At 45.2% G+C, this 26,800-nt stretch overlaps 1 protein-coding gene across 1 annotated transcript; it reads right to left on the bottom strand.

Annotated features, from left to right (window-relative positions):
• Positions 1–777: 777 nt before the first annotated feature.
• Positions 778–14,541, bottom strand: IFNGR2 (interferon gamma receptor 2). Its single transcript, XM_076353287.1, has 7 exons — positions 14,348–14,541; positions 9,893–10,019; positions 9,246–9,421; positions 7,140–7,288; positions 5,567–5,720; positions 4,293–4,447; positions 778–1,808 (listed from the first exon to the last, which is right to left on the bottom strand). The coding sequence occupies exons 1-7, from the start codon at positions 14,424–14,426 to the stop codon at positions 1,620–1,622; spliced, it is 1,029 nt and encodes a 342-aa protein (XP_076209402.1). The 5' UTR covers positions 14,427–14,541; the 3' UTR covers positions 778–1,619.
• Between the last annotated feature and the right edge of the window lie 12,259 nt (positions 14,542–26,800).

The raw sequence follows: 26,800 nt of genomic DNA, 5'->3' as shown, positions 1-26,800 counted from the left end.
CATTCAGAATGTCCCGAGGCCCACTTTTACACCACAGCTAGTTCCCGCACGGGCCAAGGTGGATAGGGATGGCTCATTTTAGGTAATGCCTTGGCCTGCTACAGTTGCCAGTTGTGAAGATGATAACCCTTTGAGTTCTTCCCAAGGAAAGGTTTTTAACTTTGGCCTGTTTGTGTAACTGTAAAAATACTTAGTAACAACTCTCTCTAACAGAAGCGTAGGGCTTATTCAGGAAGTTGTATGCTGTATTGCAAAATATTCACAGGAGCTGTTTTAACTGCCTCCTTATTCATGTATGTATGCCCTCTATTACGCATTTAGGTTGTTCCTTTCGCGAGCCTGTGGTCCTTCATTTGTTTACAGCACAGTATATAAAAAGAACATGGATGAACTTAAAAGCAGGTACTACACAGCTTGTGGCTGACTTGAAAATTCTTACCAGACTTGAAGTATGACTAAGTCTTCAGATAACTATGTTGTCTTGGCATGTTGCCTAATCACAAGCAATTAGATTAGTTCTATGAGGAAACAACTTCGTGAAGCTCTTGGAAAAAACGTTACTGATTTTTTCACGCTAGTCTTGTGTATTCCTGGCAGGGGTGGAACAGCATTACCTCAGATAACCCACAGCCTGACAGTGACCAAGTTCATTAACAGACCTAAGTAAGTTGAACAAGTCATTTGCAAATAAACAAGTTTGTTTTTTTTTTAACAACTTGTATCAAACCCAGGACAAAAGTCAAACAAATAAAAACAATCTTTTTAGTACAGAAGTGGTTCATTTGTTGTTTGTGCTTTATTAGACACCAGGATTGCGATGTGAGGCTTAACTTGTAGTCTTCTGCTTCAAGGGACTCAAAACACAACCCTCAGTCAACTTTTCATTTGCAGGACTAACGTGACAATCAACAAGAGATTTTAGTGTCTGATAATTACTGATACATGTTATATAAATTCTGAGCAAAATTATTTTAAGTTTGTTTTGCTGTGAAGAACAATTATCTCACCGCAGGAGCAGAAGATTAATGCTTCTCATGAATGTGTTAGGAGGCATATATTAGGAAGCCTTTCTTGGAGCAGTTCTTTGCACAGGTTCATCCTGAGGAGAGTAAAGTACTATAAAATTTCTTTTTAGATTGCCATTTTTATCTGGAGGGAAGAAGCTGCCACAGGAGACTGCAATGACTCAGAAAAGCATACCAGGGTGGATATAATACACGTTGCGTGCTTCACAAATAAGGCAACAAAACAGAAATGCCAGGTTGTACTACATCCTACCATAAAGTGCCATTATTTCTCAAAGCTTTATTTCAATTTGAGGTGGGAGATATGATGATGTTAATATAACCATTTTATAACCATCTGTCTGTCTTTAGTGTTCGTTTCCCTTTCACGTTCCACCTTTTAAGTCTCTTTGGCAGAACACAGTTGCTGTTGTCGCACAGCAGAAACCATTTAAACACAGGCTCAGGGTCCGCGCTGTTCTCGGGAAGCAACATCTCGCTGGGGATTTGTCAGTGGCCTCATTTTGTCCAGAGCTCATCGTCTGTCCTGCCAGTAGCCACACAGCGCTGCTCATGGGCAGGAGCCTCTGCAAAGGCTTGGCACAGGCATTCTCACTAGGGCGCTGCTCCGGTTACTTCGCTGTCGCTGGAGATGCTGCGTGAATGAGCTCGACCATCCAAACCGCTGCCGCAGGCTTGGCTTCCTTCTCCACAAAACACAACAGATGATAAGGAATCGGGGGGATCGTCCTCGGCATAGTTGTCCAACAGCTCTAAAACAGGCATGCTAGGGTCTTTCAAATACTGGAAAAAGCCAGAAAAAACAGTTCAGATTATCTATCCACAGAACAGATGTATTAGAAATTACAGAGACAGAGCAGGTACCACTGCCTATACGCAAGTTGCTTCAGACCAGAATTCACAGCGAGAGCTGCTAGAAGTATATTCTATTCTGGATTTCCTTGAAACTACACTGGAGAGAGTTAAAAATACCTTATTTCGGGGGGAGGGGGGGGAAGGGGGGAATCAAATCAAACATCCATTTAAGTGAGTTAAAGCAGCCTGCACTTCCTATTTTTTTTGTTTTTAATAAATTTTGGCTAATACTATTTTCATGTCAGTTTAAGGAAATTCCTGCTAGTTAAGAACAAGCCACAGAAGAAAACACTTCCTTATTACACCGCTGGGGACATATCCTCCACCTGCAGGAATCTAGCAACTGACAGCTTGTCTAAAGCACTGATGGAGCAAATGAGATCCAAGATTCTGGTTTGTTCAGTGTCAGGCAAGTCAGATCTGCATCTTTTATTGTTACCAGAAAACTCTAGTGGCATTCTTCTTTTGTAGTTACTTTTTGCTTTGACTTCCCCTCTGCTCCCCTTTCCTCCCAGCTTTACAATGAATGCATAATCAAAGAAAAGAACATTAGAAAAAAACGTGTGGGGCAGAGAAAATGCTTTCTGTTCCTCCTGCCACCCCCACATACTCTCCTTATCACTAAGCTGATCTTGTGTTTCAAGGGGAATTGGAGCCATCTACCACTTCATGTACTGAACCAAAAAAAAAAAAAAAAAAAATGCCATTGAACACTTTTTCCCTGATTTAAAAAAAAAAAAAAAGTAAATGTCTGGAACAGGGCCACCTTCACATTGTTAAAAGACTGACGTAGCTTGTAGTTTTACTCAAAAGCTTGTTCTGTACCGTAGGAGGTGTCACAATCTGGCTGAGACGGGACCGCGGCTCAAGTCACATCTCTTTTGTGGGACAAAATTAACCTCAGTTTCAATTAAGGCACCACTTCCTCTGTAATCATAGCAAGGCTAATGAGCAACAGGATTATTTTTTCAGGTGTATTAAAAACAAATGTTTCATATGGGAACCTCAAATACGTCCACTTTAGCAAATTCAAGACATAAATGAATGTCAGTTTGGCTTTGCTATGTGAAGGCGTCTCTGCGGTAGAACTGCTCCCTGTAACTCCGACGCTGAAAGCCGAGATCCTTCTGTAAAAGAAGGAAGCACGTGATTTTTCTGAAAATCTAAAGGAGTATATGCGAAACTGCCTTAAAATAATTAGTATTCTGTACTTATGGAAAATGTTTTAAGAGGAGAAGCCTCAGGCTGGTTGATCCCTTTTAGAAATACACGTTTTAAAAATTCTGCGTATTTACTGGTTTTCCTTCATTTCTTATCAGTGTTTTGCCCAAAACCAGGCTCAACATTGTTCAAGAGTATCTACGTTTGCTGCATGTTTTCCAGTTCAATACAATTACTCCAGAACACATGATGATAGACTCTATTCTTGCAAGTCCTTTGCATGAAATGCAGCACTATTTTAGCACACAGTTCCAGGACTTTTTTCCCCTACGTGAGATATACTTCACTTGATATGTGATACAGCTGTCACCACTGAGCCCCCATGAAATGGTAGCTGAGGTAGCATGAAAGGAGAAAATGATGTACTCAGGACTCAGCAGGAAGTCTGCGTTCATTCACCCATATGTCTATAAAAATCTGGAAAAACAGCTCCACAATCACAGAACTACCATAGTACCGTGGACTACTCTGACATGCAGATCTATACAAAGAAATACACTTCAAAGAACTGCAAACAAATACAAGCTTTTAAAATTATGGAATGTATGCTGAACAAGAACTTTTAAATCAAGAACTTTGCTTAAGAGACTACTTCCTGTTTGGATACTAAAAGGAGGAAGATGAACAGGACTGAAACGATATTGTTTAGTACAGAAATGCGTGAGCTACAAGGAGGAAAAAAGTCCCAGGATGACCTTTTCATCCGAGTATTGCTAAAACTACAGGAAAAAAAGAAAAAGCCCAAGAACATTCCCCTAGGTAGTCCTTAGTCTCCAAGTCAGTCTTTGCTCTTAAAACGATCAGTGTTCGCTTCTCCATATTTGATTTCTAATCCGAGACCTAGGTCCCAAGTACACATTCTGCAGCGCACAAAAGCTTTTTGCTTCAAGTAAGCAACTGTTTTGGACCTGATGACTTTGCTAAGCAAAGAAAGGGGTGGACAAGGGGTAGTCATAACAGGATCACAGCAGCATTTGTATCTTAGTGCAGAGAAAAAAATAATTCAGTTGAGTAAAAGAGGAATAAAGTAGGAAAGCAGATATGAGAAAAGTAACAGCTTACACTAAGTCAACAATCATTTGTATCTGTTTCTGTTACGCAACAACTAGCTTTGTTCACATTCGCTCCAAGATCATCACTGTCTTTTACAGGGGGAGAGGGGGGGGAGAAAAATAAAGTGTCTACACATACCTCTTCAAAGTGCGATGGGATTTCTAAAGGTGGCCGAGACCAATATTTAATTGTTTTGTGGTGTCTCCACAGAAGAAACAAACCAACTGCTCCCAGATTTACAAAAAGTAACACCAACACAAATATTAGTATAATATATCCAGCTCTGGTTGCCTCTGGAAAAGAAAAAAAAACAAACCACCATATACATATGGTAGGTTCGTGTTTAGACATCATCAAGTGTAAAACAATATACAGCAAGCTGAAATTTACTATACTTGGTAATCAAAGTATAATTTCCAAGGCTAAGATCACAACTCTACTACAGATGCACTCTGAACACAGGTGTTCAGAAGTAGCTTGTTTTGTGACTCCACAAGGAAGTCACCAGCTTCCACGAGCTTCTTCCCCTTAATCACGCAGCCTAAGACAAGCTTCTACTTGACATGCTAGCAGGGCAAACGCAGAGCTGAAGGAATCACTGCTGGCGGGCAGAGGGCAGGCGGGGAATGCAGTCTGTCCTTCCACCCTCAAGTTGTCGGCAAGGGCCATTAATGCCAGGGGCTTCTCTTTCAGAACATGCACCTCCCTTCAGCAAAGGGCGCCAAGGGAGCATCACAGACTCCAACATCACAGCTCAGGGGCTTGCGATCAAGTACTTGGTCAATACTGCCTGGGAGGTCAGCCCCTGTGGGCCTTCAGGAACTGCGTAAGCAGGTTTCATCTACACGTCTTCCAGCGTGTTCAAAGCATGCTAAAGATCAGTTGTGCCTGTGTGTTGGTGGTCACACGGAGAGATTCAAGAGAGGGACAAACTCCGTTATCTTGCACGTGCCCTCTCCTCCCCTTACCCTCTCTCTTATCGCGTACAAAAAACACGGAGCTCACAATGTCAGAGAAGGGAGCAGGTCAAAGAGGAGAGGGACATTCCTGTTCTGCAGGAGGAAGTGGCTGAGGGAGAGGATTTGCAAGAGTAACACCATCTCCTTCATCAACGACTCCCTCTAAAGACCAAGTATTTGTATTTTCTTTCTTTGCATATTTCTAGAAAGTAATACCCGTAGCAGTATTTATGAAGGAAAAGGACGAGGGGAAGAGTACAACACAGACCCTCAACTACTGACTGAAATTCTCCTTATTGCTTTGCCATTAACGACAATTGTGAACTACTACCAGTGGTGCTCTCTTAGCACTACTGACAGATACGGGTACGTAAGTGACCGGTTACACGATCTAAGACTCATGTTCTACACTCATCCCATTATATACAAAAAATAACAAAATCAGATTTATACCACTGATTGTAGTTCTGTAACACTCTGGGACACTTTGCAGTCCGTGTAAGTGGAGATCTGAATGTGTCATCAATTCTATGTGAATTCTAAAACAATAAAGTGTCAATTCCTTTAGATTTCTGATTTTGAATAGTGTATTGCTCATCTTTGTCTCCTGTTTAAAAAGACAAAAAAAATACATATAGGCGTTACTGTAAAAACCAGACCCAGCTTCAACACAAATCCCCTCCCCATATTTAAGTTTCTCATTCAAAAAGCAGAGATTTTATTTTTCATAATTCAGCTTTCCCAAACAAGAGAAGCAGTGAAACATATTTCAACTTTCCTACTTGAATGCATTTGAAATGTCATTATTTTTAAATGAAATTAAGCCTGACCATTTAAAACCATCTATAAGGGCACGAACAGCAGAGGCATGAAAACTGATGCAAGGTCTCATTTTATCCACAATATGCTGCTGGACGCTTCGACGCAGCTTCTGTCACAGCTCAGGTACCGAGCGCAATATATGAAGGGGGAGGGCAAAACAAGCCATGAGAAGTGCCTCCACCATCAGAGGAGGCTGACGGAACTGTAGTTCAGTGAAGAGCTTCCCCCGTCTCAGCTCCTTCTGCTGAAGGGGAAAACAGCTGACGGGCAGTGCAAAACCTCCACAGTCTCCACACGGCCACCACAGTCTTTTGGGAATTTTTAACTTGTAAGGGGCTAGGATAACAGCCTCGGTGAAGCCTACAGAAGCATACAAGAGCGACTTCTTGTCTGAATCTCAAACATGAAGGTATTTTATGTGTGTGAGAAAAATACACATTGGTGCAAGAGAGGAAGGAAGCGGAGGCGTTTCAGATTTAGCAAGGTCCTTGAAACAAAAGGGTTTTAAAATAAATCATTTTTTTCTGCTTCTGTTTTTTAAACATTTGACTTCAGAATTATATTCTTTTGAATCTTCTCCCTCTTTTTAATTTTTTTTTTCCAAGTGTAACTTAATCCCTCCCCTGCAATGCTGGCCTGTCAAGAACACAATTACCAGGGCCCAGACAGCAACATAAGAGCACAATGAGACCAACACCTCTAAGTCTCAATATGAACAGGGACAGCTCACCCCAGCTGTCTCCAGCATGTTTCTAATAACTCTGCCTTTCTCTGCCCTAGGAACAGGCAACATCAGGCCAAAGCAGCCTGTTACTGAAGCTGCAAGCACAAACGAGCCCAGCACAGGAAAGGAAGAAGGATATTTCAGCGTTTTCCAAATTGCCTAAGCAAACTTTGGAATCTAAATGCCATTTTAAAGCCACCTTTGACACTTTGTGGATTCTCTCCCTTGGTCTGCAATGTGATTTAACCTTCATTTCATATGGAGGAAAAAAAGATGTTTTTGAAAGTTTCGTAATACATGCAATACTTGTGCCAAGACCAAATTAACTTTTTTTCAAGACACCAAATGATGACCTTCGCTTCTAGAGAAAAATGACATTCGTTTTGTTCCTCCATTTCTGCTGTTTTGCCAAGAGACACTGACTCATATCTCTTAGTCACAAAGGCATTATGAACAAAATAAATTAGAGAGAATTCTTACTTTTTTAGTAGTACATGTTGCGTTCTCCCAGTAGGACACATGATACTGAAGAAAGTCACCTGCTTCAGATCCAAAAGGGGGTGTGACACTAATGAGAAGCGAGTCAGAGCTTACAGTCACACTGTTCACTTTAGGGGGCCCTATAGTAGCTGAAAATAAACACAGAAAGAGCAGTGAACCCCTGGGATGCAGAACAGCTCATCACACTGTCTCCAGCTTTACTCAGATACCCTCAGCAAACATGCTAAATATTGTCAGCTTTTTCTCAAGAAAGGGAATACAACATTCTCTCATCTACTTAATGCATTTAAGATATCTACTTTATTACAAATCTAAGGAAAAAGACTTGAAAGCATAAGTGAAACTAGATAATAAAAAAAAAAGTTTCCTGTTAACTTTCCCTGGAAATTCAGTAAATAGTCACTAGAATATATCTGAATTTATCGGTAGTTAATGGTGATACAATTTTGTTCTCCCCCCCCCCCCCAATAGCCTGCCACATATTCCACGTTCTCAAAAAAACACACTGTTCAGGTCAATAGACTGGAAGAGGAATAACTAGTTTCCTCCTCCTTGCTTTGATGTCTCCATCTGTCCTATACGGTAAAGAGGATGCCTTCCTTTTGTGAAGTACTCTGAGGTCTAAATCATGAAAAATATTACATAAAGTACTGTCAGTCCTAACACAAGAGACTTGCGTGATCACAGGCCATATATGTTCATTAGTCATTTATCTGTTGTATCTTGACTTCTTTCACCAATTAAGCTTATCAGCATTTGTAAAGCACACCAGGATCTCAAAAAACCTACTCATGCAAATATTAGTTAACAGCTGCTTGCATACTAAAGAGGGGTAACTATTAATCCTTGCACGCAACCATTGCTTATTGTACCTCGAAAAACCCAGCAGAACCTGCTCTGTCCACTGTTACTTAGAGAAAATTTGCCCCCATGATCTTTATATTGGTAGAGAAATTTCAGTTTCTTTCTACTTCCTGTTGCTGTACAACTGCAAACACCTTGTTGTGTGCCCTCACAAATTCCTGAAGCTCTCCTCTCCAGTGGAACTGATCCAAACATTAAAGGAAGAGAATAGCCCGACTGAGTAGCCCATGGTCTTGGTGTCTAGGAACTGATCTCCAGGGCAGTCACACAAGAATGATCACATAATGTTCCTCTTGCTCCCCCAAGGAACAGACACACAAACATCTCTCCCACACCGAGCCTCTGCTTTGTCATGTATACCCATTAGCTCAGTGCTTTCCTAACCCCCACAGGATCCCACTCCTAAACAATCCTGCATCACAAGCTATGGATACGTCAGTTGTAAACTTCAATGCAGGATTCAGGCAATTCTTCACCCCCACACTCTTTACTACTAGAGAAAATCCAAGATTTAGAACGGAAGTCACCAGGGAAAGTATCATACTCTTTGCAGCAGGGACCACCACTGCTCCTCACAAGGAATGGGAGAACTTGAACTAAAGAGTTAATAAATCCTTTCCTCTGCTTCGTTATCATTTCAGAGGTATTTTTAAACTCAGCGTTTACTTTCTTCTAATCCTGAAACCAATCACAGCAAGGCAAAGAGCACATCTTATAAAGAACAACAATACGCTTGTTCACACATTTAACAGGATTTAAAGTCTGCCCTTGACCCTTCTACACTGTAGTCAGGACAGTTTATATTCATTAGAAAAGGGATCAGTTCAATAGAAACAGGTAGTTTGTACAGAGACTACCACAAATCAAGGGAGTATATGTGTATGCGGCCATGCTAAGTGGGGAAATAATTAAATGGAAAACTCTCTAACAAAATATGCGTTGTAGCTCTTATAAGGCTCAACCACCCAAGGAAACTCATCTGCTTCTCTTTTGATACCTGTTGAAAGGGTGCACGGCAAATCCCACTACAGAGGAACTAAGTAGTATCAAATTCCTAGCGACACACCGAGGCCTTGTAGTCTTTGTTAACCGAACACCTGCAATTCTCTCACTTGGCTTTTGTACATAATAGAGTCAAAAAAGTCTAGAACAGACAACACACATTTTTTTCAAAGAAATCTCCTTTGGGAGAGAGAGACTGAAATCATAAATAGCACTTACTGTTTCTCTCTGCCACAAATGGATCTGTTTCTACCCAGTCAGAAGTCACTTGCCCTAGCTCAGCCCTCACGCGCAAAACAACAGTCCAGCGCCGCTCCTTAAGTGACCAGGGGAAACCGCATTCAGTCTGGGTGATACGGGTGCAGTTCATCTCATCCCACTGGTTAAAGGCCCCTCTGCAATGCAAAACAAAGGACAAATAAAGCATCAGCAGAACAGTGCAACTACCTAAAATACAATCCCTCCTGCCTAGACAATTTTTGTAACAAAAGAATGTGTTACAAAACTACCACTTTCATGCAGGTTTAATTCCGCAGCCCTTTCAGCGCCTGCATCTTCTCAGTATCTGGGAAAAATTAAAATTAGCGAGAGAGAACTTGGTAAGGCTAAAATTATACAGGAAACTATGCAACATTTCTGGGTGCTCTTCAGGTCTTCAATCTTTTCTCAGTTTAGTGGACATATCACAGGCGAAGAGATTGTCAGTCTTCAAAAGCTGCTTTTGGATATACATAAAAGCATCTGTAATAGACAACTTTCATTTCTGTGCTTATTAATTTTTAGTTTGGTTTTGGGGGTTTTTTTTAAATAATTGTGTTACTGGATTAGAACAAAATTGTTTTTTGTTTTTAGAACTATTTACTTACGTTTTAAAATGGACCGTATATAACACCGAGCCTCTATCCACTTTCACAGGAGACCACCTCAGCAAACTACGAAAGTTATAGGAATAAATCATCACATCCTTTGGTGCCGGTAAGTGGGGAGAAGATTCTAAAGTAAGAAAAGGAATAAAAATAACTATTGAAACATTCAAGTACACAGTAACTAACTTTTGGTCTCCAGATTCCATCACCATATATTACATTTTCACTGCTTTACAGGCAAAACCACCCCTCCTCCTCATTCCATTTCTAGGTGCACTAGTACCAATACGTTTAAGTCCCTGCTATCCACAAAGCACTGAATTGCAACTTACTGCTTTTATTTATTCCGTACAGAACATAGCACTGAAAGTATCGAGTCCAGCACAAAACAATAAACCTCACCCAGCTCCCCCATGAAGCTGTAAATTAAGGTCCACAGCCACTTGTCATGACAAAAGCTCATCCATTCCAATTGTCTGCATCTCACATCTTACTGTGTTAACAACTCAGAACACATTTTTCCTGACCATCTGCCTCCTGCTAACTTGTTTGAAAACACTGAGGTCACTTCACTGAAGCTTTCCAGGAAACAGGTGAAGAAGAAAAAAAAAAAAGCCTTCTCATACTTAAACATTCACAAACACATAGTGCACCGTTCCACTTCAAGCCTGAGGTTTTGCCAATTTTGAAAACAATTTCCCAATGTAGAAAAGGACAGAAACCTCTGTAAGAGGCATGCCTTCTGCCAGTAGGAATGTCCACCCAAATTCGGTCACGCTGAAAACTCCTGGGGTGAATGAAGACTGCAAGCACTCTCGAGCAGCTTGTCGGGTGGCAAGCAACACAGAAGTGGAGAGCAAAGAGTTGTGTCTCTAGTACAGGAGAAGAGCCACTTCCCTGCTGGCCCAAGCAGAGCGGAGGAGGAAGACATCTATTGGGACTGGAGCACAGCCAAAGGCCAGGCACCGAGCTGGGGGCAGAGGGGTAGAAAAGCCAACTGGAAGGAGGGGGCAGCTGAGCAAAACGCAGAGAACTAAGGGCTGGGGAAATGGGGGCTGGTGAAGTAAAGAAAGCCAGATGTGAAGTTAAGCGGGGAAGCAGCTGGAGGGAGAAGTTAGCTGGCAAACAGGGCAAAACAGCAGGCTGGAGAACCAAAACCCACTGAAAGACAAGGAGACCAATAGCAAGGAATTGGGACAGCCAAAAGAAAGAGACTAAGATTACTGCAAGTAGGCTCAGGCGAGGAAGACAGGAAAACGCAGTTATCAAATGCCTTTAAAACCAGAAAAGCCTCACACTTTTAGCCACAGCACTGCAGTCACTCAGGCGGGAAGGGCCCTCGGGAGGTCTCCAGTCCAAGCCCCTGCCCCAAGCAGGGCCAGCTCTGGCATCAGACCAGGCAGCTCAGGGCTTTCTCCAGGCAGGTCCCAGAACCTCCAAGGACAGAGCCTGCACAGCCTTGCTGAGCAACGGCTTCGCTGCCTGCCTGTCCTAAGAGAGAGAAAGGTTTTCCTTCTACGCTTGACTTGTATTTTTCCGTGAGTGATCCCCTTACACCATTAAAGGTACTGGATCAACAGATCCTAAGCTCAAAGACAACCGTGGCATGACATGAGATGATATTCCATGTGATAAGATTTCATTTTTTGTTCTTAAGACAATAGTCTGCTAAGATACAGTTTGTTTATTTTTATATAAATAAGATCAGAAGATCAAGCACTTAAGCTAAATTCTGGCCCCAGCCTTCTTTGGGTAAACAGTTTTTTCTTTTTTGATTTCTACACCTGATTTTGGTACACAGCACCAGACAGCACACTGATGCTGACAGCGCTATCTTTCAGACAAGACATCATGCCAGGCTCTTAACATCCTCCGCGTACAGGAAAGAGATGACGTTAAAGTTGCATTAAACCCTAAGTCCAAAATATAAAATAACTAGCTAAGCTCTCAAAGTTTTAATTAGGTATGTTACTAGTTTCTTAGCCTCAATTTTTGAGTAGTGCTCTTAAATAAACACACATAGCCTTTAGGCTACAGATGGATCATTCAGCATTGCAAACCCGTTTGAGATTCCTTACGGTTACAAACAATACCTAAACTATTAATCTCTCGTATATTTTAAAGGCCACTAAGTAACCTTTTCTTCATTCAAGAAAAGTTTTCACTTTCCAGTCACGCACATTCTTTCTTGAACTCTCACTGCTGGTCTGGCATGTGGCAAGGTATCTCACACCATCAGTAATCTGTGCAGTCAGACATCCGATACAAACTAATTTTACAAAATTCAAGAAAGCTGTCAGAACAAAACACAAGCACTAGCATTTTTTTTTTCCTTCTCTCCTCTCCCTCTTATAAAAAAAAAAGAAAAAAGAAAAGAAAAAAGCAATGAAGGACGAGGGCAGCTGGTTCATCTTCTCCTCAATCAAGACTGCACACTGATTATTTTGCCTTGTATTAGCATTCAGAAACAAATAATTTCCCCTGCCAGCTTCAAAAACACCAAAAAAATTATCAAATCTATGGCTCTGTAGTTGAACATCAAGGTGCTGTGTGCCACAAGGCACTTACTACTGCACTGAGGAGCTGTTTCTGTAGCACACCGAAGGAACGCATTCGTATTTCGGTTAGATATGTCAACTTGACAAGGGAAGTTACTTAAATTTCTGAAATCACACACTGAACTCCGTAACGATCATTAGTTTGTATGACCCAAAGTAACAAAATGCACACTTCAGAAAAAAGCACCTATGTATGCAAGTATCTTCGAAAAAAACAAACTACCTTAGCCAGGGAAAGGCAGAAATGCCCTGTCCTTTCTCTCTGTCTGGAAGGTGGTCTCGCTGAACCGGTTCTTTTAAAGCATCTGCCAAACAACGCTCAGATTGCTTTTTCCTGATGCAGAGACTTCCTGACTCTTCAAGCCACAAGTCAAAGCTTTCACAGGTCAGAGTGTGAAGCCACAAGTTACAGCGAGCGAGAAAGCAGCTCAGCTTGGCCTAGCCATTGGTTTCACAGCTTCCATTCCTGCTCCTGAATGATTTCTGATCCCTACCCCTGCATCAGCCTTAGAACACATCATTTTGCTAAATGGCAAAAAAGAAGTCTGGGGGGAAGGTTGGATGGACTTTTGCTGTTCTAGTGTACCGAACTGGCTTCTCATATTGTCAGACAAGCACCAAAGCCTGCAAAAAGTGAATAGCAATAGTGTGTGGCCAGGTGGGGGTGGGTGATGACACCCATTTGGTCATCACCAAATGGATGTCTTCCTTTTCTTTGGCTATTCTTTGGCTCAGATTTTAATGTGTAGCATCTCTATTTGCAAGAGAAGAAACACAGCCCACCCTGCCTATGAGAGAGAACGCAGAGGTGGAGGAGGCCCTACACACAAGCCAAGCACCAGAATCAGCTCCCCGGGAAATCCCGCTGCTGCCGATGGGATGGGACTGGACTGCAGCAGGTCCCCCAGCTCATCTCAACCCACCCATGGGCATTTGGACTCCCAAGTCTGGCCACAGACTGCAGGCCCGGAACAGCAGCTGCCCCCAAACAGCCGGCGAGCCCCACGGGGCTCACCAGCCGCAGGCTGGCCAGCCAGGCCTTGACAAACACAAGGAAACGTGACAGCGGACATGCTGAACTCATGGAGGTACCCGCGTGCCTGGATAAGGACCACGCTGTACGCATACCTCATTCAAGACGTGTCACAGCAGCTCTTCCACACTTGCTGGGATACATACTGAAGCTAGGATTATACTCACGAGCTACAGCTCAGACCCAACCTGAAGAGCAAACCTGCCCCATTACGGCAAAGCATTTACATCGAAGTCTAAATCCAATCCTACCTAAACCGTCAATTCACAAAATTAAATGGAGGAGGCTCAAGTACAGTTGACGAACGGCTGCCCCATCACAAACTACAGGCACATCAACGGCTTATACTGTATCAGTCCCCCTCAAGGCCGAACCTGTGCAGGTTTTAGCAGCTCTCTCACAGACGCAGCCCGTTTGGGGCTGCGCTGCCCAGCGCCCGGCAGCTGGCCGCAGAGCCAGCCTCGGGCCGGGACGCGAGCCGGTGGCAGCCCAGACGACGGCAGATTTCCTAGGAGCAGCAACCCCGCGGTCGGCAGGAGAGACCAGGACTTGTCCTCCTTCAGAGGGCCAGGCACAGGCGGGGTGAGGGAAGGGTGAAATCCGCCACAGCCCCCCTGCCGCCCCCCGGCTGCGGCTCCGGCACCCGCCGGAGCTCCTTCAGGGGACGGGCTAAGAGGTACGGCCCCGCTGTCCCCCGGCCGAGGCCGCCCCAGCCCGGGCCCTCGGCCCCACAGGCTTCCACCGCCTCCCGGGCCGGAAGGCCGCCGGGGAGGAGGCGCGCAGAGAGGCTCAGGCCGGGCGGCAGCCTCCGGCCCCGCGCCGCCGGCCACGACCGCAGCGAGCCCCGCGCCCCGCCGCACCCACCTGCACCCGAGCCTCGGACCGAGGCGAGGAGGAGGAAGAGGAGAAGCAGGAGGGAGAAGAGCGGCGCCCGACACGGCATGGCCCGGCTGGCAGCGCCCCGCCGCCCGGCCCCGCTTGCCGCAGAGGCTGCTCGCCGGTCCCTGAGGAGCGGGGCCGGCGGCGGGCAGGCCTGGCGGGGCCGCCTCACACCGGCGGCCCGGACCCCGCTGCGGCTGTTGGCGGGGAGCGGGGCAGCCGCTGCGTACCCGCCCCGCCCCGCTCCGCCTCCGCCTCCACCCCCGCCTACGGGGATGCAGAGCCCGCCCTCGGCCCCGCCTGCAGCGCCGCGGGTGGCCGGCGTGGTGCCTGCGGGCGCCGGGCCCAGAGGGCCCGACGGCCGGCGGGGAGCGCCCGGAGGCGTCATCTGCTCGGGGCTGACCCCGGCCCGGCGTTAGGGCGGGCTATGGCACAGCCCCGCGGCCTGCCCCTGCCCGGCGCCCGCGGAAGGCCCTGCAGTCACCACCGCGTGCGGTGTGGACGCGCTCGCAGGCGCAGGGGGTTGCGTGTGCATTTATGGTGTGCGGTCGATGTGAGAAAATCTTGCCATTAGGTGGTTAAAGTTCACCAGCTTTCTCTGGCTGCACCTAGCGTAACACCAACCCGTGGTTAAGCCTAACCGCACACCTTTAACTGATGCTATTGATGACACAGTATTGCGATTAAAAAATCTGGAGGTGATGCCGGGGGGGGCAGCATCCCTCTCCAATGATTACTATTTTAATAGAAGAATTGCTTTTAAATAAGTCACTAGGCAGGGATCCGTTGTTTTTAAGAGCTTCGACGCTACTGTAGTTCAAAAGCACCATAAAGCGGAGGAGTATTCCGTGCGTCTCCTGAACAAAGTCAAAATACTCTCTTAAACACTTCAGAGAGAAAATATGTTTTATTAGTACAAGATTGGTAAGTCAGCAGAACTATGACCGGCAGGACTGCCAACAGAGGAAACCATGCAGCATTAGGGTACTTAAAACATCTTTAATTAATATTAATAAAGCTGATGTTTGGCCGCCTGAAGGCTCCCTGAGCAATGTTTACACCACTGCCATCAGATTTCCAACAAAAGGAAAGCAGGCAAGTACAGCAAGAGTATCTTGCGTTCAGAGCACTAGGTAAGGGCTGGGCAGCTTTGATTTCCAAATAAGCTTGGATGAATCACTTGATTTCGCTATAGTTCAGCTCTTCCGCAATCAAAAGAGAGATTCCTCCCTTTCTCTCAGCCCCATATGGCCTGCACTTATCAGTTGCAAGCTTTCAGGGCAAAGAGCCTCCTTTTGCAGGGAGGCACAGTAATAAAACAGGCCAGAATCTCAGTCAAGGCCTTTTAACACTGACGCAAATGATAATAGCTAGAAAGGAGTATAAACAAAGGAGGAAAAAAAAGCAAATGCTGAAAAGCCAACTGGTTGGTTGGTTGATTGTGAAAATAAGATGGGTTAGAAGGGGATGTTAGAGATTAAAGTAATTCAGTTCTAGACTGAACTTGTTTTCTCTGCACTTAACATGACTGACCTCTTTTTGAACCCTTCTGGGAAGAGTGACTCAACTCTCAGTTGAGCAGCACTGTTCTACTGAAACCTTCTGCTCCACAAGCTTCACTTTGGGATTTCCCCAGTGCCTGGCCTGTGCTGAGGCACAGATCCTTTAATAATGATATCTGAAGCCAGTGGAGGAATTTTGGTCACGCACTGTTAGCGTGACTTGCGGAGCATTTCTGGTGGCAGGTAGCCAAGCAGGTAGCTGCGAAGGCCACTGGCAATTTCTTACTATGAAACTTAAATAGCAAAACGGCATGTCCAGAAGGCATGTTAATTTTGGTGGCATCTCTAATTCATGCATTAATGAGATTTTGATTCACAGAGGAAAGAGGTACATTAAAGAGCAACTCAAAACATGAATTCTGAAGCGGGGTTTCCCTCTACCCTTGCACTGGAAGACACATATTTACTGTAATTGTTAGAGAAATCCCATAACCGATCATGTGTGTTTTCCCTTTGCCAAACCAGACAGGAAGCTTTTGCAGGCTTTTGGTTTTGCTCCAGCTGATCTCTCTCTTACCTTGAGCTTCCTATTAAGTCGAAGCCCAAGAAATTACTCTCTTACAGTCTAGCAGGCTGTTACGAGGGAAGTCAAAATGACTGGTCGTGCCTTCATGAAAAAAGATTAATGAAATATGTGGTTTTCACCATCAGTGGATGAGGGATGACTTCTTAAGGACAGCTGAAGAGAGAGAGGAGAGAACTGAGAATAAATAGTGATTTAATGGAGACGGAGAGAAGAGAGAACTGGAGTCAATGTAATATCTGATCCTATCAATCAGCTCCAAAAGAAAAAAATATTAATTAACCCAGTAAATCTGTAGAACCTACAGGAGTTCAGAGATAATTATGTATATTGCTTTCTTTCCTTTCAGCTTAGGGAGCAAAAAGCAAAGTTAATGTCAAATCAGAAAGTAAGGGATAAATTATTTTTTCTTGCTGGTCCCTTTCCTTCGCTAAAATCCATCAACGTGAGAAAGTGAAAAGTAGCAAGTGAAGGTAAAAAGAAATACATTTCAGAGGAGAAATAGCTCCATCTATCACTGCAAGGTACAGGTTGTTAAAATCACTGAGAAGTCTTACATGTAGAAAAAAAGAAAATTCATTATGGCACATAACTGCAATAGATTGACATAGTAAGTAGTTTTGGGTGTATTTCACCAATGCAAACTATTTACTACTCTAAAATCCCAGCCTTGCCAGTTATTATATGCGGATGCTTGAGCTCACCCTTGTAAAACTGAAACCAACTCACCCATAAGAAGATAGCTAATCAATATCAAGGCAATCATTTTCCTGCAGCCAAATTTCTGGCACAGAAGCTTGAAAAAAATTTGAATCCACAAAAGATAAGGAATTTCTCCAAAAATAACACATAGATAGAGGTGAAATGCACCCATTGTAAGACTCAGGGACACCTCATACATCAGGTTGTGATCAGTAGGTGAACAATTTTGGGACCACAGTGGTCTAAGAGGGAAATCAACCACCTTCCTTTGTGTTCCTCCATCATCCCTCTTCTGGGCACCTCATGTAAAGAACCATGGCTAAGTCAGTTAAGAAACCAAAAACAGGAAGAAGATAAAAAAGAAGAATCCCCCCTCCTCCCCATTTGTAAATAACCAAAAATTTTTAACAGGCACTGGAATTCATCCATGGTATTTACTCTGCCGATGTTTCGCGTAGTATGCAAGATAAGTCATTAATGTGCAAGAAACAACACAAATGTGCCGAGAACAAGAAACAAAAGTAAACACACACAAGGAAGTCCACCCCTATTCAAACTACACTTCAGCAAGCCTTAAACAAATTAAAGACTTACTTTGACAAAAGCTAGCTCTTCAAAATCTTACCTCTTTACTTCTAACTCATAGTGTTTGCTGCTATGACTTTTAATCTTCTTCCTGGAAGAGCAATGTAATTGAGTTGTTTGATTGACTGAGACTTGCCTCGGTCTTCACCGGCAAGTGCTCGAGCCTCACCGCCCAAGCTGCAGAAGACAAAGGCAGGGACTGGGAGAATGAAGAGCTGCCCACTGTGGGAGAACAGCAGGTTCAAGACCATCTAAGGCACCTGAAGGTGCACAAGTCCATGGGACCTGATGAGATCCATCCACGGGTCCTGAAGGAAGTGGTGGATGAAGTTGCTGGGCCACTATCCATTGTATTTGAGAAGTCGTGGCAGTCCGGTGAAGTTCCCACTGACTGGAAAAGGGGAAACATAACCCCCATTTTTAAAAAGGGAAAAAAGGAAGACGCGGGGAACTACAGGCCAGTCAGTCTCACCTCTGTGCCTGGGAAGACCATGGAACAGATCCTCCTGGAAGCTATGCTAAGGCACATGCAGGACAGGGAGGTGATTCGAGACAGCCAGCATGGCTTCACCAAGGGCAAGTCCTGCCTGACTAACCTAGTGGCCTTCTATGATGGGGTGACTACATCAGTGGACACGGGAAGGGCTACAGGTGTCGTCTATGTGGACCTCTGTAAGGCCTTTGACACGGTCCCCCACAACATAGAATTATAGAATCATAGAATCATTAAGGTTGGAAAAGACCTCTAAGATCATCGAGTCCAACCGTCAAGCCAACACCACCATGTCCACTAAACCATGTCCCTAAGTGCCGCATCTACACGTCTTTTAAATACTTCCAGGGATGGTGACTCAACCACTTCCCTGGGCAGCCTCTTCCAATGTTTAACCACTCTTTCAGTAAAGAAATTTTTCCTCACGTCCAATCTAAACCTCCCCTGGTACAACTTGAGGCCATTTCCTCTTGTCCTATCGCTTGTTACTTCGGAGAAGAGACCAACACCCACCTCCTTGCTACAACCTCCTTTCAGGTAGTTGTAGAGAGCGATGAGGTCTCCCCATCCTTCTCTCTAAACTGGAGAGGTATGGATTTGATAGGTGGACTGTCCAGTGGGTGAGGAATTGGTTAGATGGTCGCACCCAGAGGGTAGTGGTCAACGGCTCAATGTCCAGATGGAGACTGGTGACGAGTGGCATCCCGCAGGGGTCCGTATTGGGACCAGTACTGTTTAATATCTTCATCAATGACATAGACAGTGGGATCGAGTGCACCCTCAGCAAGTTTGCAGATGACACCAAGCTGAGTGGTGCAGTCAACACGCCAGAGGGACGGGATGCCATCCAGAGGGACCTGGACAAGCTCGAGAAGTGGGCCTGTGTGAACCTCATGAGGTTTATCAAGGCCAAGTGCAAGGGCCTGCACCTGGGTCAGCGCAACCCCCGGTATCAATACAAGCTGGGGGATGAAGGGATTGAGAGCAGCCCTGCCAAGAAGGACTTGGGGGTACTGGTGGATGAAAAGCTGGACACGAGCCAGCAATGTGCGCTCGCAGCCCAGAAGGCCAATCGTATCCTGGGCTGCATCAAAAGCAGCGTGGCCAGCAGGTCGAGGGAGGTGATTCTGCCCCTCTGCTCTGCTCTGGTGAGACCCCACCTGGAGTGCTGCGTCCAGCTCTGGAGCCCTCAGCATAAGAAAGACATGGACCTGTTGGAGCGGGTCCAGAAGGGGGCCACGAAAATGATCAGGGGGATGGAACACCTCTCCTATGAAGAAAGGCTGAGAGAGTTGGGGTTGTTCAGCCTAGAGAAGAGAAGGCTTCGGGGAGACCTTATTGCAGCCTATCAGTACTTAAAGGGGGCTTATAAAAAAGATGGTGACAGACTTTTTAGCAGGGCCTGTTGCGACAGGACAAGGGGGAATGGCTTTAAACTAAAGGGGGGTAGATTTAGACTAGATCTAAGGAAGAAATTTTTTACGCTGCGGGTGGTGAAGCACTGGCCCAGGTTGCCCAGAGAGGTGGTGGATGCCCCATCCCTGGAAACATTCCAGGTCAGGTTGGCCGGGGCTCTGAGCAACCTGATCTAGTTGAAGATGTCCCTGCCCACAGCAGGAGGGGTTGGACTAGATGACCTTTAGAGGTCCCTTCCAACCCAAACTATTCTATTATTCTATGATTCAATGATTCATTTCCCATTCTGTTTATCTCTATTCAACTACAATGTGGTTTTTGGAAGGCCTATCTAGACTCTTTCTGTGAAAGAGTTTCTTGACAAGATTGAAACACAGGCTGTCATTTCACGGCACCCTAAGCCAACCTACCTGCTGCCTTCACTGTTCCCTGGACCGCAGTTTCACCCTTTGTCTTGTGCCTGAGCTAGTTTCACCAGAGCTCAGTAAACTGCCAGGAAAAAAAACCCAAACGAACCTGACAAAAGCAAATAGTTTCCTGTTACTAGGCTAAAAATGATCAAAATACATAAGGAAGGAGAAGCAATGCAATACGAGCCAGCAGCTGCATGGCCTTAGGCATGTTGCAAGAGGAAACACTTTGAGCAGCTTGTTTCCACCTTTGTTTGTTTATGATGTCTGACTTTGTGGTAGCAGTTATTTCCATCAGATGGGTGGCAGAGATTCAGGCCCTAAAGGCAAACCTTGCTAGTCTTTATTTTTCTTCTTCCTTTTTTGTTTTTAGAACTAATTATCTGAGATCAAATTTCAAACGGAACCTAAGGTGGTGCCAGAATTTAATCATGTGGTTTGAGTGAATCCACATGTTTTCTTCTGAAGTCTTACGAAATTCAAAGCTGTACTTTTGAGCCTTCTTTTACTTTAGGCACGCTTTGTCATAGCCTGAAGACAAGGTGATTTAACCATCCTAGTCTGTGCCCAGAGGAGGATGTCCCAGTGGAAAGCTACTTTTGAAAACTTTTGAGGGAGCCAAGACAGGGCCTCAAAGTCTGACTAGGATTTTGTTCATCAAGAGCCTGAGTGCTGTTGGCAACATCCATTTGAAATTCCAGTAATAGGTGAGATTCAGAAGGTCGTGTCATAGGTCTCCACTTGTGCTTTTCAGTAAGCATTATGGTCTAGTTCAGGTGTCAAAGAGCGATGTTGCTAAGGGTAAGGCAGTCCTGCAGGTTGAGATTTGACCTTAGAGAAGAGCTGATTTTACAGCTGTCGGACTGGATGAGTGTTGCTTCTCTTCTACCCCAGCCTCAAGCCTTCATCTCCCAACTCCTTCCTCACTCCCTTGTGCTGGATCTAGTAACTACATGGTGCCGGGATGCATCGGTTCAACTAACCCCGAGAAGAGTTGTGTCAAATCAGCCAGGCTAGCGGGCTAGACCAGTGCCGCGAGCCAGGGAGGGGACGCAGCCTCCTCTTTACAGTGCAACTGACTGTGCGGTCGGCTTGGCTTTTGTTCAGGTAGGAAGCCAGGGATTCTCTCCCAGGCATTTCAATGTGGTCATTGCTTGTATTTGTCCACAATATAAATGTATATGTTAGACAAGAACTCAAAGAAGAAAAACAAGTTATTTACATGCAACTGTTTTGGGACACTCATGTTTTCTAGAGGTGCTTTTGTAAGTCATTTCCCAGTGCTACAAGCCTTCCATTACCAGAAATACTTCATCAGGTAATGTGCCTTAGGGTGTGCTCTTCAAAGAAGAATGACTTATAGAATTCATCTGTTTTAACCTCCTACCCCATCCCCTTGAAAATTCCCACACCAAAAATTGTATCTTCCAAAAAATTCTGCATCTAAATGTCAATGTTTGAGGAACTTGGTTTTTTCTGTCACTGTGATCTTTTTGTTAATACAACTATTTGCAACTATCAGCAACATGCCCAGGCATCTTAAATTAATGATCAGTTTCAGACATCAAGACATGCCTTGTCTTAGAAATGATGATCTGGAAGACAAGTTTATCTATAGCCGATATGGGGTGTTTATCTATCCACATAAGCACATCTCTGTTTCTGCTGCTTACACAGACTGCTCTAAGTAGGCATGTCATGACTGACTGATTATACTTCCTCTCTGTTTCTAGGAGACTTTATTTCATCAGACAGTTACTGTAAATGAATCACTAAAACATTTTTTTTTAAATTTAAGTACCACAGCATGCTGAAATGCACGCACCACAATGGGCTCAAATCCATTGGCCTCTAGGAAAGCCTACTCTAGTTGCTCAGTTCACCAGTAAACATCCTAAATAATGCTGTAATTCAGTATATGCAAACAAGATCAAGGGAGGGAGGTGTTTCTTTTTTTCCTCCTGATCTTTTTGTCTTCCGTCCTTTTGACAGGCACGAACAGCATAACCTGAGCCTCATATGAGTACAGCTTGCTGCTGTGCCTGAGTGGGAGAAGACAACCTGCAGAGAGTTTAGTGGGGCCAAGCTCCCGCTGTAATACATTTGTATTAAATACTAAACAAATAAAAATATTTCCTACCTTTTGCTTGGATATTAACTGCTAACTGATATGTCCTGAGATTAAAAACAACACTTCCCTGTGCTACAAGATCGAAATGCAAAGCATGACAGCACCAACTTTCCAATTAAAACTCAAGAACTAGCTAAAGCACAAAGCAAATCTCTTTCCTGGTATGACATAACTTCCTTAGCTCTCTTTTTCACTTTATAAACTTAACTCAGAACAGGTCAGAGAAATAAAGTAATGTTTTTCCTCTGAGGAGAGGGCTGATCTTTAAAACCTCACTTCACATGACTCAGGCGTCTTCTGGTTGTGTAACGCTGTGGGAATCCCCTTCAGTCAGCAGCACAGCCTTTCTCCATGGTGGCACTGAACTGATGAATTCCCAAACTACTGCACATCTATCTTACTGCTGGAGCTGCTGACTTCTGAGAGATGATGAAGAATATCAGGCTCAGCAAAGAGCTGGTGAGAAGTTGACTCCTCAAGGTGCTGGCCTGCAAAACCTGTGCCCACGTGCCTACCTTTTCATGGGCCTCATCAGGACCCCGCTGCCAGAGTCACCAGAACATCAAGTTTGCAGGGTCACATGCAAACTCTGACACTCCCTGAGGCCGGAGCAGGGTCCAGGCACTGCTGGTAGCTGTGGGTACTCATGTCTCCTTGCAGGGTGAAGTCTGTTCTACCCAGCATTTCCTTCTGAGCGCAGGCATCGCTGCAGCCCAACCGCCATGATGCTGGCTGGCTGTGCAGCAGTTTGCGCACGCTATTTCTCCCAGTTGCTTTCCTGGCTCCTCTTTCCCAGTTTTGGATTCTTTTCTCCTTTGCTCTCCCTCACCTTTTTCAAGAGGAAGCATCAGAAATGGATCCTGCAGCAGCTGGAGGAACGTAAACGCAGTTGGGAGAGCAGAACAGATACAGGTGCTAAAGAATGACTGACAGTGAAGAGAGCTGTCACAAAGGGGACCAAGACTTAGGTGGCTGTGTCAAGGGACAATAGAAAGAGAATAAACAGATGTTTATCAGCTCTTTAGCAGCACCCCAAATCACTTCTTTCCATGCATTTGCGAGTAGATAAAATATTTGTTCACACTCTCATACATTCAAAGACAGAGGGTGGTATATACGGGATGTCTGAATGCAAAAATGCAATATAATCTTTATCTCCAATATCAAGATATTGGGAGCATTTTTTTAATCTTGTGATTTGTTTTTAACTTTTGAACTATCTGATGGTAGCACCTCTGCCTTTGCAGGTTGGGAATAAGAGCACAAGAAGATAAAGAGCTTGATGTCTTCATCTATTTGCTATGCAATGAAGTTTCCCATTACAAACCCCTTGTGAATAGAACTTAATCTGCCAGGTGCTGGGCACCAGAACATTTTAGTTACAGAAAGTCCCAGAGGTTGTGGAACTTTTAAGAGAACCAGGATGTCTCGCTGAATTGGAGATGCCACTTTACATGCCTAAATACCCTTCTATCAACCTCCAAAAGGACTCAGTTTGCAGATGAGGGTCCAGATCATTCCAGCTTTCTCCCACAAGTTAGTAGAGCTACCACAGCAAATTTTGCAGGGGGAGGCTTTGTGTCTGAACAGACCAGTATGGTTTTCCTCTAAGATCTTTTTATTATTATTATTTTTCATGTTAGGCCAGTATCATAAAATCATAGAATCATAGAATGGTTTGGGTTGGAAGGGACCTCTAAAGGTCATCTACTCCAACCCCCCTGCTGTGGGCAGGGACATCTTCAACTAGATCAGGTTGCTCAGAGCCCCAGCCAACCTGACCTGGAATGTTTCCAGGGATGGGGCATCCACCACCTCTCTGGGCAACCTGGGCCAGTGCTTCACCACTCGCAGCGTAAAAAATTTCTTCCTTAGATCTAGTCTAAATCTACCCCCCTTTAGTTTAAAGCCATTCCCCCTTGTCCTGTCGCAACAGGCCCTGCTAAAAAGTCTGTCACCATCTTTTTTATAAGCCCCCTTTAAGTACTGATAGGCTGCAATAAGGTCTCCCCGAAGCCTTCTCTTCTCTAGGCTGAACAACCCCAACTCTCTCAGCCTTTCTTCATAGGAGAGGTGTTCCATCCCCCTGATCATTTTCGTGGCCCCCTTCTGGACCCGCTCCAACAGGTCCATGTCTTTCTTATGCTGAGGGCTCCAGAGCTGGACGCAGCACTCCAGGTGGGGTCTCACCAGAGCAGAGCAGAGGGGCAGAATCACCTCCCTCGACCTGCTGGCCACGCTGCTTTTGATGCAGCCCAGGATACGATTGGCCTTCTGGGCTGCGAGCGCACATTGCTGGCTCGTGTCCAGCTTTTCATCCACCAGTACCCCCAAGTCCTTCTCGGCAGGGCTGCTCTCAATCCCTTCATCCCCCAGCTTGTATTGATACCGGGGGTTGCGCCGACCCAGGTGCAGGCCCTTGCACTTGGCCTTGATAAACCTCATGAGGTTCACACAGGCCCACTTCTTGAGCTTGTCCAGGTCCCTCTGGATGGCATCCCATCCCTCTGGCGTGTTGACTGCACCACTCAGCTTGGTGTCATCTGTAAACTTGCTGAGGGTGCACTCGATCCCACTGTCTATGTCATTGATGAAGATATTAAACAGTACTGGTCCCAATACGGACCCCTGCGGGACACCACTCATCACCAGTCTCCATCTGGACATTGAGCCATTGACCACTACCCTCTGGATGTGACCATCTAACCAATTCCTCACCCACCGGACAGTCCACCCACCAAATCCATACCTCTCCAGTTTAGAGAGAAGGGTGTTGTGGGGGACCGTGTCAAAGGCCTTACAGAGGTCCACATAGACGACACCTGTAGCCCTTCCCGTGTCCACTGATGTAGTCACCCCATCATAGAAGGCCACTAGGTTAGTCAGGCAGGACTTGCCCTTGGTAAAGCCCTGCTGGCTGTCTCGAATCACCTCCCTGTCCTGCATGTGCCTTAGCATAGCTTCCAGGAGGATCTGTTCCATGGTCTTCCCAGGCACAGAGGTGAGACTGACTGGCCTGTAGTTCCCCGCGTCTTCCTTTTTTCCCTTTTTAAAAATGGGGGTTATGTTTCCCCTTTTCCAGTCAGTGGGAACTTCACCGGACTGCCACGACTTCTCAAATACGATGGATAGTGGCCCAGCAACTTCATCCACCACTTCCTTCAGGACCCGTGGATGGATCTCATCGGGTCCCATGGACTTGTGCACCTTCAGGTGCCTTAGATGGTCTCGAACCTGCTGTTCTCCCACAGTGGGCAGCTCTTCATTCTCCCAGTCCCTGCCTTTGCCTTCTGCGGCTTGGGCGGTGAGGCTCGAGCACTTGCCGGTGAAGACCGAGGCAAAAAAGTCATTGAGTACCTCTGCCTTCTCCATGTCCCAGGTAACCAGGTCTCCCATTTCATTCTGGAGCGGGCCCACATCTTCCCTTGTCTTCCTTTTATCCCTGACGTACCTATAGAATCTTTTCTTGTTGCCCTTGACGTCCCTGGCCAGATTTAATTCTATCAGGGCTTTAGCTTTCCTAACCTGATCCCTGGCTGCTCAGACAATTTCTCTGTATTCCTCCCAGTCTACCTGTCCTTGCTTCCATCCTCTGTAGGCTTCCTTTTTGTGTTTGGGTTTGTCCAGGAGCTCCTTGTTCATCCATGCAGGCCTCCTGGCGTTTTTGCCTGACTTCCTCTTTGTTGGGATGCATCGCTCCTGAGCTTGGAGGAGGTGATCCTTGAATATTACCCAGCTTTCTTGGGGTCCTCTTCCCTCCAGGGCTTTGTCCCCTGGCACTCTACCAAGCAGATCCCTGAAGAGGCCGAAGCCTGCTCTCCTGAAGTCCAGGGTAGTGAGCTTGCTGTGCGCCCTCCTCGGTGCCCTAAGGATCTTGAACTCTAGAAAGGTCACAGAAGCTGTCAAAGGACTTCTGTTTACTTCATACAGAAAAAAATGAGAGTTTTTCCAGATTCCAAATTGCAACCCGAAGGGAAGGGAAACAAGCATTGCAGATAGGGACATAATTGAACCTCAGTCTGTGAATGTCAGCTGTTTTGCTCTATAGGCTTTTCTGGGGGACAGTTGCTTGCTGTTAAGCAAAATTTTTGTTGAGAAAGAGGAGGAGAATTGCATGATTATATTTGCCTAAGCTTTCCAGCATCCAAGTGATGAGGTACAAGCTAAGATTCAGGCGAAGAATTTGGCCTGACAAATTGACAGCAGATCTGGAAGGAAAAACAGAGACACAGTTTTTCACATGGAGAGCCTTATGAGATCCCGATACCAAAACTATGTGGGCCCTATGGGTGCCCACAGAGCCCACTCCTGTCCTGACTTAACCTTATTTGATGACAAAAGACCTGGGGAAAATTCACATCTTGGCTTTTCCACATCAGAACGGCTGAAGGCAGGCAGAGACCAGTTTGCAATTATTATTGACCTCTGAGGCAAAGATCTTGGTCTTTAGTTGTCCCTAGCTGTGAAATGTGCTTTAAAACAAACAAATGTTTTCTGAATGTCCAGTTTGGCAGGGAAAAACTCTCACAAAGTCCATCAATGAAACTCAGTCTCTGGGTGCTAAATAGATCTAAAAGTTGACTACTGCTATACTACTTTGCATGGTCAAGGGGATC

Source organism: Aptenodytes patagonicus, chromosome 1 (assembly GCF_965638725.1).
Source record: "Aptenodytes patagonicus chromosome 1, bAptPat1.pri.cur, whole genome shotgun sequence".
Lineage (NCBI taxonomy): Eukaryota > Metazoa > Chordata > Aves > Sphenisciformes > Spheniscidae > Aptenodytes > Aptenodytes patagonicus.
Note: the sequence above shows the minus strand (reverse complement) of the source record. Positions and strands in the feature narration are given on the sequence as shown.